This window comes from Panthera onca, chromosome B4 (genome assembly GCF_046562875.1).
Source record: "Panthera onca isolate mPanOnc1 chromosome B4, mPanOnc1 haplotype 2, whole genome shotgun sequence".
NCBI lineage: Eukaryota > Metazoa > Chordata > Mammalia > Carnivora > Felidae > Panthera > Panthera onca.
The window spans coordinates 44,791,006-44,805,320 of NC_138345.1; the positions used below are offsets into that span (position 1 = coordinate 44,791,006).

At 38.2% G+C, this 14,315-nt stretch overlaps 2 protein-coding genes across 3 annotated transcripts in view; one reads left to right on the forward strand and one right to left on the reverse strand.

Annotated features, from left to right (window-relative positions):
• The window catches only part of LOC132694724 (C-type lectin domain family 1 member B-like), a 104,075-nt gene that overhangs the window by 76,641 nt on the left and 13,119 nt on the right, over window positions 1–14,315 (forward strand). The gene's annotated exons all lie outside the window — the stretch shown is intronic.
• Window positions 10,376–14,315, reverse strand: part of LOC132694720 (C-type lectin domain family 7 member A-like) — an 80,661-nt gene continuing 76,721 nt past the window's right edge. For both annotated transcript variants that reach the window (XM_078450091.2, XM_078450090.1), the window contains 2 exons: window positions 13,858–13,967; window positions 10,376–11,393 (listed from right to left, as the gene is read on the reverse strand). In XM_078450091.2, coding sequence (XP_078306217.1) covers window positions 11,258–11,393; window positions 13,858–13,967 — 246 coding nt within the window. In that variant the 3' untranslated portion in view covers window positions 10,376–11,257. The remainder of the gene's footprint in view (window positions 11,394–13,857; window positions 13,968–14,315) is intronic.

Below are 14,315 nucleotides of genomic sequence, written 5' to 3' on the forward strand. Positions count from 1 at the left end.
AGTGAAGTGACTGACTTTGGAAGTCCCATGCTCTTCAGCAGCATCCAGCAGACCTTCTATGCAAATGAGTCTGCTGGGAGATTGGGCTTCAGGATCAGAAGCTATTAGGTGGTATTGAAAAACAGGTGTGTATGTCAGGAACCAAGCAGAAAATGGACTCTAAAAGTTAGCCCAGGTTCCAGGAATATGTTGCCTCCAATCTTTTACAAAGTTGTTGTTTGTTTGTTTGTTTGTTTGTTTAATATTAACAAATCATCTGATACATATCTATCCCTACAAATTTGGAACAAAGCACCAATGAAAAGCAATTATTAGCAATTTCATCCTTGGGGTTCTTTAAATAAGATGCCGGCTTTATCATACCTAAAATAGACTAGGTTCTAGAAAACCTTTCAAACTATATAGCTTTAAATATTTTATCAATAGTATTTACAGCAAGTAAAAAGAGTATTATGGTTAGAATATACGCATATTACGATACTTTTAGGATTGACTTGTTAAATTTTCTATTTTGGGAATGAGGCTACTTTTAATTAGTTTATGATAAAAACGTTAACCCCAAAGATCTCTGTGTCTTTAAAACACCCACACACTTTTTTACCCCAACATCAATGTATTTTTAGTGCTTCTTAAAATGATTCTTATACCTCTTTTCTACTTCGACTTTTATTTTTCCTGTAAGGTTTCACTAAAACATCACTCATGCTCACTGTCTTTACATTCACCAAGCCTCGCCTGCATCAAAAGGCATACAATAATGACATCGAGCAAAAAAGCTTAAGGTGGTGGAAATCATGATTTAACCCCAAGATGAAATAATGAGTAAGTAAAGTGAGAGGGAGAGAGAGAGAAGGGATGATGATAACATGTCAAGAGAACAAGCAGTGTGGTAGCAGAATCTAACTAAACTCATGTGAAATTTATAACAAAGCAGGCAGACTGCATAAAATTTTGAAATAATATTCCAAGAGCAAAGGTGCAAGAGGAAGTAGGTTTTCGTTTGTATTTTTCATATTATGTTTTTCTTATGTACTATTCTCACTTATTTCTTCTTGTCTACTAAAATTGGAAAAAGGCAAGAGGGTATGAAGAAATCATGACTCCAGAATTCTTGGCAATGTTACAAGGCAAAAAATTGGGACAAGTGATGTACTTTGAAAATAAATAGGAGCTTGTGCGAAAAGAAATGAAAGGCATGAATGGAGACAGTTTGCTTTATTTCTGAACTTTGAGTCTTTCCATGTGTATTTGTTAGTCAATAACACACATTAGTGCATTACATCTCAAATTATTTGGGAGCACTTCTTTTATACTTGTGCCTTTAGTAGGTAACGATTTTTCCTTCTGCAATCACTGCTTCTCTTGAAATTTTTTCTTACCTTAGTTTCAAGAACAATCTTTAGTTCAGTAAAGCTGTCAGTAGAAACAGCACTATCGTTTAAAGCACAAAGGATCATTTCCTCTTAATGGGGTTTGTGAGCAAAGGGCTAAGAAAGAATTCTTGAGACATCTTTGGTGCAAAAAAGGTGATTTTATTAAAGCCCAGTGACAGGACCTGTGGACAGAGCTATCCTGGGATTGTGAGAAGTGACTGATTATATATTGTTTAGTTAGTGGGGATTAAGGACAGCTTAAGCCTCTAAGGAATTTGGAATCAAGGTTTTCAGGGCCATGAGGAGCTAGCCACACTTAAGATAAGGTTATTTTTAGTTTTTTTTAATTTTTTTTTAATTTACATCTAAATTAGTCAGCATATAGTGCAGCAATGATTTCAGGAGTAGATTCCTTAATGCCCCTCACGCACTTAACCCAACCCCCTCCCACAACCCCTCCAGTAACCCTCTCTTTGTGCTCTATATTCAAGAGTCTCTTTTGTCCCCCCTCCCTCTTTTCCTATTATTTTGCTTCCCTTCCCTTCTGTTCATCGGTTCTGTGTCTTAAAGTTCTCATATGAGTGAAGTCATATGATATTTGCCTTTCTCTGACTGACTAATTTGCTTAAGACAATATTCTCTGGCTCCATCCACATAGTTGCACTTGCCAAGATTTCATTCTTTTGGATTGGCGAGTAATACTCCATTGTGTGTGTGTGTGTGTGTGTGTGTGTGTGTGTATGTGTGTGTGTAACACATCTTCTTGATCCATTCATCCATCAAAGGAAATTTGGGCTCTTTCCACACTTTGGCTATTGTTGATAGTGCTGCTATAAGCATTGGGGTGCATGTGTCCTTTCAAAACAGCACACCTGTATCCCTTGGATTAATGCCTAGTAGTGCAATTGCTGGGTCTTAGGGTAGATCTATTTTTAATTTTTGAGGGACCTCCATTACTATATTCCAGGGTGACTGTACCACTTTGCATTCCCACCAGCAGTGCAAAAAAGATTCTCTTTCTCCTCATCCTCGCCAACATCTGTTGTTGGCTGAGATGTTAATGGTTGCCATTCTGACAGGTGTGAGGTGGTTTCTCATCGTGGTTTGGGTTTATATTCTCCTGATGATGAGTGATGAGGAGTATCTTTTCATGTGTCGGTTGGCCATCTGGATGTCTTCTTTGGAGGAGTGTCTATTCATGTGTTTTGCCCGTTTCTTCACTGGATTATTTGTTTTCTGGGTGTAGAGTTAGATAAGTTCTTTATAGATTTTGGATACTAACCCTTTGTCTGATATATCATTTGCAAATATGTTCTCCCATTCTGTCGGTTGCCTTTTAGTTTTGGTGATTGTTTCCTTCGCTGTCCAGAAGTTTTTCATTTTGATGAGGTCCCAGTAATTCATTTTTGCTTTTGTTTCCCTTGCCTCCAGAGACGTGTTGAGTAAGACGTTGCTGCGGCCAAGATCAAAGAGGTTTCTGCCTGCTTTCTCCTCGAGGATTTTGATGGCTTCCTGTCTTACGTTGAGGTCTTTCATCCACTTTGAGTTTATTTTTGTGGATGGTGTAAGAAAGTGGTCCAGGTTCATTCTCCTGCATGTCGCTCTCCAGTTTTCCCAGCACCACTTGCTGAAGAGATTGTCTTTATTCCATTGGATATTCCTTCCTGCTCTGTCAAAGATTATTTGGCCATCCACTTATGGGTCCATTTCTGGTTTCTCTGTTCTGTTCCATTGATCTGAGCGTCTGTTCTTGTGCCAGTACTGTTTTTGTGCCATACTGCCTTGTAGTATAGCTTGAAGTCTGGGATTGTGATGCCTCCTGCTTTGGTGTTCTTTTTCAAGATTTCTTTGACTCTTTGGGGTCTTTCCTGGTTCCATACAAATTTTAGGATTATTTGTTCTAGCTCTGTGAGAATGCTGTTGTTATTTTGATAGAGATTGCATTGAATATGTAGATTTCTTTGGGTAGTATCATTTTAACAATATTTCTTCTTCCTATCCAGGAGCATGGAATCTTTTTCTATTTTTTTGTGTCTTCTTCAATTTCTTTCATAAGCTTTCTATAGTTTTCAGTGTATAGATTCTGCACCTCTTTGGTTAGATTTATACCTAGGTATTTTATGGGTTTTGGTGCAACTGTAAATGGGATCGATTCCTTGATTTCCCTTTCTGTCGCTTCATTGTTGGTATAACCCAGGTATAAACCCCACTTGGTCGTGGTGAATAAATTTTTTAATGTATTGTTGGAGTCGGTTGGCTAATATCTTGTTGAGGATTTTTGCATCCATGTACATCAGGGAAGTTGGTCTATAGTTCTCCTTTTCAGTGGGGTCTCTGTCTGGTTTTGGAATCAACGTAATGCTAGCTTCATAGAAAGCGTTTGGAAGTTTTTCTTCCATTTCTATTTTTTGGAACAGTTTCAAGAGAATGGGTGTTAACTCTTCCTTAAATGTTTGGTAGAATTCCCCCTGGAAAGCCATCTGGCCCTGGACTCTTGTTTTTTGGCAGATTTTTGATTACTAATTCGATTTCCTTACTGGTTATGGATCTGTTCAAATTTTCTATTTCTTCCTGTTTCAGTTTTGGTAGTGTATATGATTTGAAGAATTATCCACTTCTTCCAGATTGCCTATTTTATTGACAAATAATTGCTCAGAATATTCTCTTATGATTGATTTTATTTCTGTTGTGTTGGTTGTGACCTCTCCTCTTTCATTCTTGATTTTACTTATTTGGGTCCTTTCCTTTTTCTTCTTGATCAAACTGGCTAGTGGTTTATCAGTTTTGTTAATTTCTGCTCTAATCTGTATTACTTCCTGTCTTCTGCTGGTTTGGGATGTTATTTGCTGTTCTTTTCCCAGCTCCTTAAGGCGTAAGGTTGTGTACCTGAGATCTTTCTTCCTTATTTAGGAATGCCTGGATTGCTATATACTTTCCTCTTATGACCGCCTTTGCTGCGTCTCAGAGTTTTGGGGATGTGGTGCTATCATTTTCATTTACTTCCATACACTTTTTAATTTCCTCTTTAACCTCTTGGCTAGCCCATTCATTCCTTAGTAGGATGTACTTTTGGTTCCAAGAATTTGTTACCTTTCCAAATTTTTTCCTGTGGTTGATTTCAAGTTTCATAACGTTGTGGTGTGAAAATATGCATGGTATTATCTCGATCTTTTTGCACTTGTTGAGGGCTGATTTGTGTCCCAGTATGTGGTCTATTCTGGAGAATTTTCCATGTGCACTGGCGAAGAATGTATATTCTTCTGCTTTAGGATGAAATGTTCTGAATACACTGATAAACCTCTAGCCAGACCTTTCAAAAAGAAAAGGGAGATGACCCAAGTAGATAAAATCATGAATGAAAGTGGAATTATTGCAACAAATCCCTCAGAAATACAAGCAATTATCAGGGAATACTATGAAGCCTTATATGCTAAAAAACTGGACAACCTGGAAGAAATAGACAAATTCCTAAACACCCACACACTTCCAAAACTCAACCAGGAAGAAATAGAAAGCTTGAACAGACACATAACCAGCGATGAAATTGAATCCGTTAACAAACATCTCCCAACAAATAAGAGTCCAGGACCAGATGGCTTCCCAGGGGAACTCTACCAGACATTTAAAGCAGAGATAATACCTAACCTTCTCAAGCTGTTCCAAAAAATAGAAAGGTAAGGAAAACTTCCAGACTCATTCTATGAAGCCAGCATTACTTTGATTCCTAAACCAGACAGAGGCCCAGGAAAAAAAAAAAAAAAAAAAAAAAAACCTACAGACCAATATCCCTGATGAATATGGATGCAAAAATCCTCAATAAGATGCTAGCAAATTGATTTAGACAGCATATAAAAAGAATTATACACAATGATCAAGTGGGATTCATTCCTGGACTGCAGGGCTGGTTCAACATTCGAAAATCAATGTGATACATTAATAAATGTGATACATTAATAAAAGAAAAGAACCATATGATCCTGTCTATTGATGCAGAAAAAGCATTCAACAAAATTCAGCATCCTTGCTTAATAAAAACCCTTGAGAAGGTCAGGATAGAAGGAACACACTTAAAGATCATAAAAGCCATTTATGAAAAGCCCACAGCTAATATCATCATCAATGGAAAAAAAAACTGAGAGCTTTCCCCCTGAGACCAGGAACACGACAGGGACGTCCACTCTCCTCACTGTTGTTTAACATAGTGTTGAAAGTGCTAGCATCAGCAATCAGACAACAAAAGGAAATCATAGGCATCAAAATTGGCAATGATGGTGTCAAGCATTCACTGTTTGCAGATGACATGATATTATAGGTGGAAAACCCGATAGACTCCACCAAAAGTCTGATAGAACTGTTACGTGAATTCAGCCCAGTCGCAGGATACAAAATCAATGTACAGAAATCAGTTGCATTCTTATACACTAATAATGAAGCAACAGAAAGACAAATAAAGAAACTGATCCCATTCACAATTGCACCAAGAAGCATAAAATACCTAGGAATAAACTTAACCACAGATGTAAAAGATGTGTTTGCTGGGAACTATAGCTTATGAGGGCATTGAAGAAAACATAAAGGTACATCTGAGTAACTGTCTTCTTTCATCAGTATCTTTTATCCTAAGTAGGGTTCATGCTCAGCGTGGAGCCAAGTGTGGGGCTTGAACTCATGAACCTGAGATATGATCTGAGCTGAGATCAAGAGTCAGACACTTAACCCACTGAGCTACCCAGGTGTCCTACAAATATCTTGATTATTGTGTCCTTGTGCTAGTCTTCAAGTATGGTAATTTGTGTTCTCTTACTTTGTTCTTTCTGAATTTCCATTGACAATTTTTTTTTAAAAGAAAAGTTCAGGTAGTGGCCATATTTTTATTAGAATTAGAATACCCAGTTAAAGGAATCTGGGCTCCTTGCAGAAATGGTTGATTATAAGTCAGAGGTAGGACACATGCAAGGTGAGCCTGGAACATGTGTACTGCTAGAAAAGAGGGGACAACTTAACATAATGTGGGATGGTCAAAGGGATCAAGAGACCAGATGAACGAATTCCCAATGGCTAAAGCAACAGCAATTTAAGCAACAAAATAAATAGCAAAATAAATAAAGTACCATTGTACTATAAACCAAAATAAAAAATAAATATCCATCAGCACATAACACTATAAAAGAATTGATCAAATAAATAAATGGGGGCAATGAGACAAAATTTGCATGCAGAATTCCAAATACAGCTCCAGGTATCATTCTACTCCTGCTTCAAGGAGACCGGTATAACTCCTCGCTAAGTACGCACTGCACATGATTTCCTTCCAAAACCTCATTACAGAATCATAAGGAAGGGAAAACAAAGAATAACTTTACAATGGAACACCTGGCAAATAGTACCGGACTGAAGAAAGTTATCATCAACAGTGACAGGCCATATTCATAGCATGCGCTCTTGATATAATAATGTGATAAAAGTGACTCTGGACCTGTGTGGGCTTCCTCCCCAAATATATGACCCCGGTCTACGCATGAGAAAAATATCAGACAAATCTCAACTGAAGGACATATTTTTTAAGTACCTAGAAAGTCCTCCTCAAAACTATCCACATCATCAAAAACAAGGAAAATCTGTAACACCCAGGGGGAACTTAAGAACACATGACAGCTAACTCTGCTGTGGTAACACGGATGGGATCCTGGAATAGAAAATCTGAGTAAATTATGCATGTTAAATCATAAAAAGATATATCACTTTTGTTTCTGAATGGTAACAAATATACACTATTAAGATAGCATGTCAATATAAGAGTACAGTGTATTTGGGAACTCTGTACTATCTTTGCATTTTCTTTCTGTACATTTAAAATTGTCCTAAAAATAACCTGTATTTTAAAAAGTAAAAGCATGTAAGTGACGACCAAAAAGAAAAACATCTTACTTGGTTTCGGATTTGAATTGACTTAATCTTAGATCAACTTGGAGAAATCGTAACCATTTTGAAGCCTCCCATCTAGGACCATAGATAGTGTAGTTATCAACTTACTTGTCTTAATTTCTCTTATGAGTATTTCATAATTTTCAGCACATAGATGGTACATACATTTTGCCACATATACACTATTAATTTACTGTGATACTGTAACCACATCATTTGTTTGCTCCTTGATGAGTCACAGAGAGGAACTATACCATGTGAGTTGTCACAAAAAGGAAACTTTATTTGCAGCAAATGAGGAGATCGTGGTGAGTGACTTCCAAAGTCATGATTCCCGAAGCAAAGGTGAATAGGTTCCTTTTTTCATATGAAAAAAAAAAATGTTCAATGTTTTTTATTTTTGAAAGAGAGAGAAAGCAGAATGTAACCAGGGGCGGGAGGGGCAGAGAGAGGGAGACACAGAACTCGAAGCGGACACTAGTCTCCGAGCTGTCAGCAGAGAGCCCTACTCGGAGCTCGAACTCACAATTCATGAGATCATGACCTTAGCCAAAGTGGGACGCTCAGCAGACTGAGCCACCCGGGTGCCCCTCCTTTTTTTTTTTTTTTTTTTTTTGAATTAGGATGAAAAAGAGGATCCACCTCGCCATAGGTAGACACATGCACCTTAAGCAAACAGGCCTCCACGCACACTGTGTGCTGTGTAAATAAGGCTTGTGATAAGGCTCCTGCTCCTCCTTGGTTCGAGATTTCAGAACTATAATGAGGTAAAGATATCATCAATCACTCTAGAGGTCACTCCATGGTCCATCTGAGCAGGTGTGAGGATGACACTCAAACTGTCCCCAGGGGATCTGGGCAGGCTGAAGGTTTGGTCAAGACAGTCACTATTGTTTGAGGGATGGTATTGCTTTCCACTTGCCAGAATTAAGAGAGACACTGGTAAGAGGATTTGCTTAAGGAAAAATGTGGGACAAAGGTGGGTGAGTGTAAGCTGGTGGGCAGTAAAGGTCACATCTTGGGGTCTAGCAGGTGACAATACTAAATTAAATGGTATTTTTGTTTATTTCAATTTCCAATAGCTTATTTTCAGCACATAGACACAATCCTGAATTTTAACATACTGTCCTTGATGTGGAACCAAATTAAACTCACATATTAGTGTTAGGAGGAATGAGGCGAAACGCAGGGATTTTCTATGTTGGCAATTATGTCCTTTGCAAATGGGTGTCGTTCCTTTTTGCATTCCAATCTGTATCCCTTTTTTATTTCTTGCGTATCGAACTGAAAAGGCCTCCCTTGGGATGGTGAAGAGGTGTGATGAGTCCAGGTATCTTTCCTTTTTTACCGGTGTTAAGGGAAAGCACTCAATCTTTCTCTGCTCAGTAGATTACTAACTGGAGGGTTTTTTTCTTTCTAATGTCATTATCATATGGAGGAAAACCTCACTTACTCCGACTTTACTTATTCCTAGTTTACTGAGACCATTTGTCATGAAATGATGGCGACTTTGAGGTGCTTTATCTGCATCTACTAAGGCTATCATGTGGCTTTCCTTCCTCAGCCTATCAATCAAGTAAATCACCCCAATTCATTAATCTTTCACATGTGGAATAAACCCACTCCATCGTGATATATAATCTTCTCAATAAATTGCTCCATGCAATTCGATGTGCAACTATTTGTTAGGAATTTTTGCTTGTTTTGTGCACATGGGCTGTGGATTCTTGGCTATCTGGTTTCACTATCCAAGTAACACTGGCCTCACAGAATAAGTTGGAATATTTTCAATTTTCTTCTGTCTCCTGGATCACTTTTTTTTCCCCTTTAAATTTTACTCTTTATTCAGTAAATATTTACTAGAAATCACCAGCGAACCCATCTGGGGTTCTCTCTGGAATGTTTTAACTACAAATTGAATAACTCATTTTAGATATACAACGAGTTCAAGTTTGCAAATTCTTCTTAAGTGTGCTTTGAAAGATCAACTTTTTCCAAAAATCAATGTCTTTCAGGTTTTAGAATTCATTGGCAAAAAATTCTTCATCATGTTCCCTTATAATCATCAGTAAATCCTTCAATGTCTGTAGTAATGCTGCTCATTCATGTTTCAAATTGGCCATTTATGTCTATTCTTGATCAGTCCAACTGGAGGTTTATCACTGTTGTCAGTGTTTGCAAAACTCACTGTTATATTTGTTTTATTATTTCTTTTATTTCCAACTTCACTTATTTCTGCTCTTCATTTTGTGATTTCCACCTTTATTTGATTTGGGTTTTATGTCTTTTCCTTATTCGACTTTCTCAAGGCAGAAGTTGTGATTCTTGATTGGAAAAGCTGCTTCCAATGTAAGCATTTTCCCTGTGAACACTGAACGAACTGCCTCCACATATTTTGATCTCTTGATGATTTGCTTTCATCCAGTTCAAACTATGCAATATTTATCCTTTAAAACAAACAACGGCAAAAACATTTTTTTAATTTTCTTCATGACTTAATCTGAGGCGAGGAAGAATTTATTCCAACGGAATAAATGGAGCTTGACCTTGCCACCTCACTTTTAAACTTCTCGCCTCCACAACAATGAAAAAATGAATGTATGTTGTTCAAAAACACCCAGGTTGTGGTAGTTGTCATGGCAGCCCAAGGGATCACTACAACACCCTGTAACCAGCACCCAGATTATTACACCCCATATTATCAGCACCTGAGATGCACCTTGGACATGGTTTCTTTCCAACCATAATGTTGCACCATGGTAAAGACTAGTCATTTCCCATTATTATTCGTTTTAGGAATAATCCATATGGCAGGAAATTTTGTCCTCATTTCTAATAGCATAGGTTAGACTTACCTGGTGTAAAACCTTATAAATAACTGGAACGTTATAGGAGGAGCGATTTTGTGTCTGGGTTTTTTTTTTTTTTTCTCAAACGTAAGTTCGTGATATTAATCCACAAAGACACAGACAAACACTTTAAATGAAAAGAAATACCATAAACAGATGCTCAGAGACACAAATAACAGGACATCGTAAACTGAAGTGAATCAAATAAACATTTTTTTTAATTGGTGAAGATTTTATTGGCAAAATCACAGACTGATAACACGTTGCAGTGATAACAAAGAGAGGAAGCAGGAATTCTTGAATGCTGCTGACTGCAGATAGAGATGTAGAGCATCTATTGTAATATTCAACGTCTATGCAAATTTCATGTGGACACATTTTGACATAGAAATGACACTGCTAGACAGTTACCCTATGTATATGCTCTATGGCAAGTAATACAGTATTAAGTGCTTTCATTCACACAATTCTAAAATTCTGGGACAAACCTAAACATCCATTGGAAATAAAACATTTATCAGTGTGACATTTGTAGAAATTTATACAAGGTAATGCAGCTACCTATGTACTGATATGGAACACATGCATGGTACATTTTCAACAGAAACATAAAGGATCGTTACTGTCGTTTGTAGCCATGGAACATTTTGTTTAGCAGACGGCCTGTGTATACTTGTACTTTACTAGAATACCTCAGGAATACTATATAAACGAGTTACATGTTTGCCTCTGAGGTGGCAACTAGGTGAATAGAGTACAAAATTGGTTGAGAGGATAAGTTCATCGTTTAGGACCTCTTACACTGTGAACATTGCAAATGTATTCACTACGTATTTAAATCAAGATCTTTTAGTTATATTTTAAATGTAAAGTCTTACACTCAAACTTTTTTCACATTCTCTGATGGATGTGTTCTTGAAATTTCAAAAAAAAAGGGGGTTCATTTTTGGATGGATGATTTTACTATTTCTAAAACTTACTCTCTTATCCATGCTGAGGGATGTTTGAAAGATCATAATCCTTCATACGCCAAGCATAGTTGACTAATTTGAGTGAATACCCTGTGTTTTTCCTTACAGCTGTTAAAGAATGAAAATAGTGAACATTTGATCACAGCACTTCTTTATCAGGGCCAGAGAACTCCTTTTCACAAATGTAACGGAAGCTTTTACTACAATCAGCGCTATAAATAGCTGATGGTCTCAGGTGTCCACATTTCACATCAGATAAACTCTGTAGGAAATTTCTGCACCAGAAAATAAATTCATTTAGAAAGACATTTCTCAGGCAAAATTTATCGCAAATTGAAAACATTTGTGCACTTATTTCTATGGCCATACAAATGTTGAGAGGGACATAGAGCGTTAAGATCAGGAAGCATAATTGTCTCTAAACCTAATGAAATGTTACCAATGGACCATTGGAACTAGTGAAGTAGTACAAAGGGTAGTGTAGACTGGGAGGTCTAGGGAGTTATACATATACACCTGAAATATGCTCCTATGACTCCTGTCCCATCTGGGAAGTGATCAAATAAAGAATGTGTATGAAATTATACACTGCAATTACATATAAACATATTTCTAAGTGTCTATAATTCAGAGTGATGTGCCCAGAGCAAGCTTCTCCACTGCTAGCCTCACTTTGAGCAAAAAGGGTGCTGATTTGCATTTAAAATAGAGTGCATTTTTTCTCCACTGAGCCTAATGTCTTCCACACCAAACGAAGCATTAGACTTTGATGAAATTTGGCCATGAGCCTAAGGTACCTGGATTTTAAATGTAAAGGCTGGACTACACTGTCCAGAAAAAAAAAAAGTTTCTTAGTTTTAATTTTCACCCAAGTCTTCAGGAATCTGATGGGAAGTAACCATTTCAAGAAATAAAATGGAGGTGTCCCCAACTTTTTACATTCAGCTGTTGTTTCAGTAGAACTTTTTGTAGGGGTTTCCATGCCCTCGCTGCCCCTTCATGGGTTTCCTTCTGTCTCTTCAAGCACTTTTCTCGGTGATGTTTTCTGGTTATCCTCTTGTCCCCTTATCTTAACATGACCTTAAACATGAGGGTGTCCGAGGGCTCAGCCCTTAGATTCCCAAGAATCAATCCAGCCTCGCACTTGTCACACTGTCTATTCACTGCTGCACGCAACATTTGCATCCCAGGCACAGACCTATCACCTGATCGGCATGATCATCTATCACAAGGCCCATGCGACACCCCCGCATATACCTAAATGCTTAACAGTTTTACTAGCATTGTATCTAAAACTGAATTCCAAATATGCCCTATTAGCATTAATGGGAACGTCATTCTTACCACTCTTGGACCAAAAACCTTGACACCATCCCTGATTTATCCGTCTCACAAAGATGTGTGATCTTTGGAACAGGTGTAGAATCTGGCCACTTGGCCATCTCAGCTCTACACACTGTCCAGAGAGCATCTCCAAAGCAGGATCCAGCTTTTGTCCCTCCTCCGCTTAAACCCTCTAATATCTTCTCACGACCCTCATGAACCAATCCAAGATCTTACATTTTTCTGATCCCCACATGCTCTCACCGTCATTCCCTCTCTGACCTACTTCTCTCCCACCTCGTTCCCCTTGCTCCAGCATCCCAGGCCCTCTTGCTATTTCCTCAGGAATGCTAAGGACACTCCTACCTCTGTGACTTGAGCACAGCTGTTGTTACTGCTGGGTTGCATTTGTATTAGCTAACCCGCATGCCAAACTTATTCAAGATGCTGTACGAACTTCATTTCTCAAGGAGTCTGTCCTGACCACTCCACTGAAAGCAGTGAAATCTCTCCCTCTTACCTTCATACACAAATGACACTTTGCACTGTAGCAAAAAGGAAGAGATTTCACATCACTCCATAACATGTATCACCCCCTAATGTGCCATGTAATTCACTTGGCACGTTGAGATTGTCGTCGCTCATCACCAGGAGCCCCATCAAGCCTGCATTGGAATGTAGTATCCACAACGGCAGAAGACTGTAGCGTGTTTCATTCACCACTATAGCTTCAGTGGCTAGAAGGGTGCCTGGCACATTGTGGGCCATCAATAAACAGCCAGTTAAGTAGCCCATGTTTCTCTACGGTCCCTCATGTTACCTAGATTTAGTTACAACGGATCACTTTTCTTCATTTTCTAAACTCATTTCGTAGACATCAACTGAGAAACCCATGTGATTTATTAATGAAACAGGGCTACCGGAAATTCTTGTGGACTTGTGCTGGACAATAACATGTATGATATTAAACACCATATTAGAGCTGCAAGATTACTAAATGACTCCTTTGGAAAAAGCTCTTTTGTTGTTGTTCTCGAATGATACCAAGCAAACAGGTACAAATTTCACATAAAGAGGAGGCTGGCTGTAGCCTCTTTTCTCTCCTCATTATCTTTTTACCATTTCCTGCAACCATATCTGTGGACATGCTTGTATCATAACATACAAGATACAAAAGCAAAATGTCATTCCACTGGGTTTGGCAGGACCTTCCATTAAAGAACATGGAATAAATCATGCTCTTTGGGTCTCTTGAGGTCTCAGATTTGCACTCGGTTGCCGATCTAAGAAGCGAGATCAAATGGAATGAACGATATACCCTATGTCCCCAAGGATCTGTTCCTCTTCTTCACCAATAATCTCTACCAATCCGTTACTGAGCAGGAAAGGGAGCAAGGCCATGCAATGAAAACTTACAGCTTCTGAGATAGGGGTGAGCCATCCAGCCATTGCCAGGGATACCTGCCTTCTTGAACCCTAATTAATCCAATCCAATGATTATATTTTATTTTTGATTGAATAAGGACCTGTGACAAAATTGGAATCATTAGTATTATTCATAGCGTCAGTGAAAACATTTTACCCACAGAAGACTCATAAATAAAATACTGGGCACATTTATCTTCAAACACTTTTATGATAAATGGAACAGGCAGGTTCATTTCTGCATGGGGTAGAGAAGACACAGGAATGGAAATTCTTCAGTGAAGGACTCACTCAAGTCTTTGTGACTGGATCCAAGATATCAGCAAAGGGGCAGGATGGACTTAGAAAAAAAAAAATCTCCCCATATGATAAAGTAGAGAGATAAATGTGATGGCACTAAATCAGGAACTTTTCCTCATCCTAAGATGCCTAAAGCATGTGACCAGACA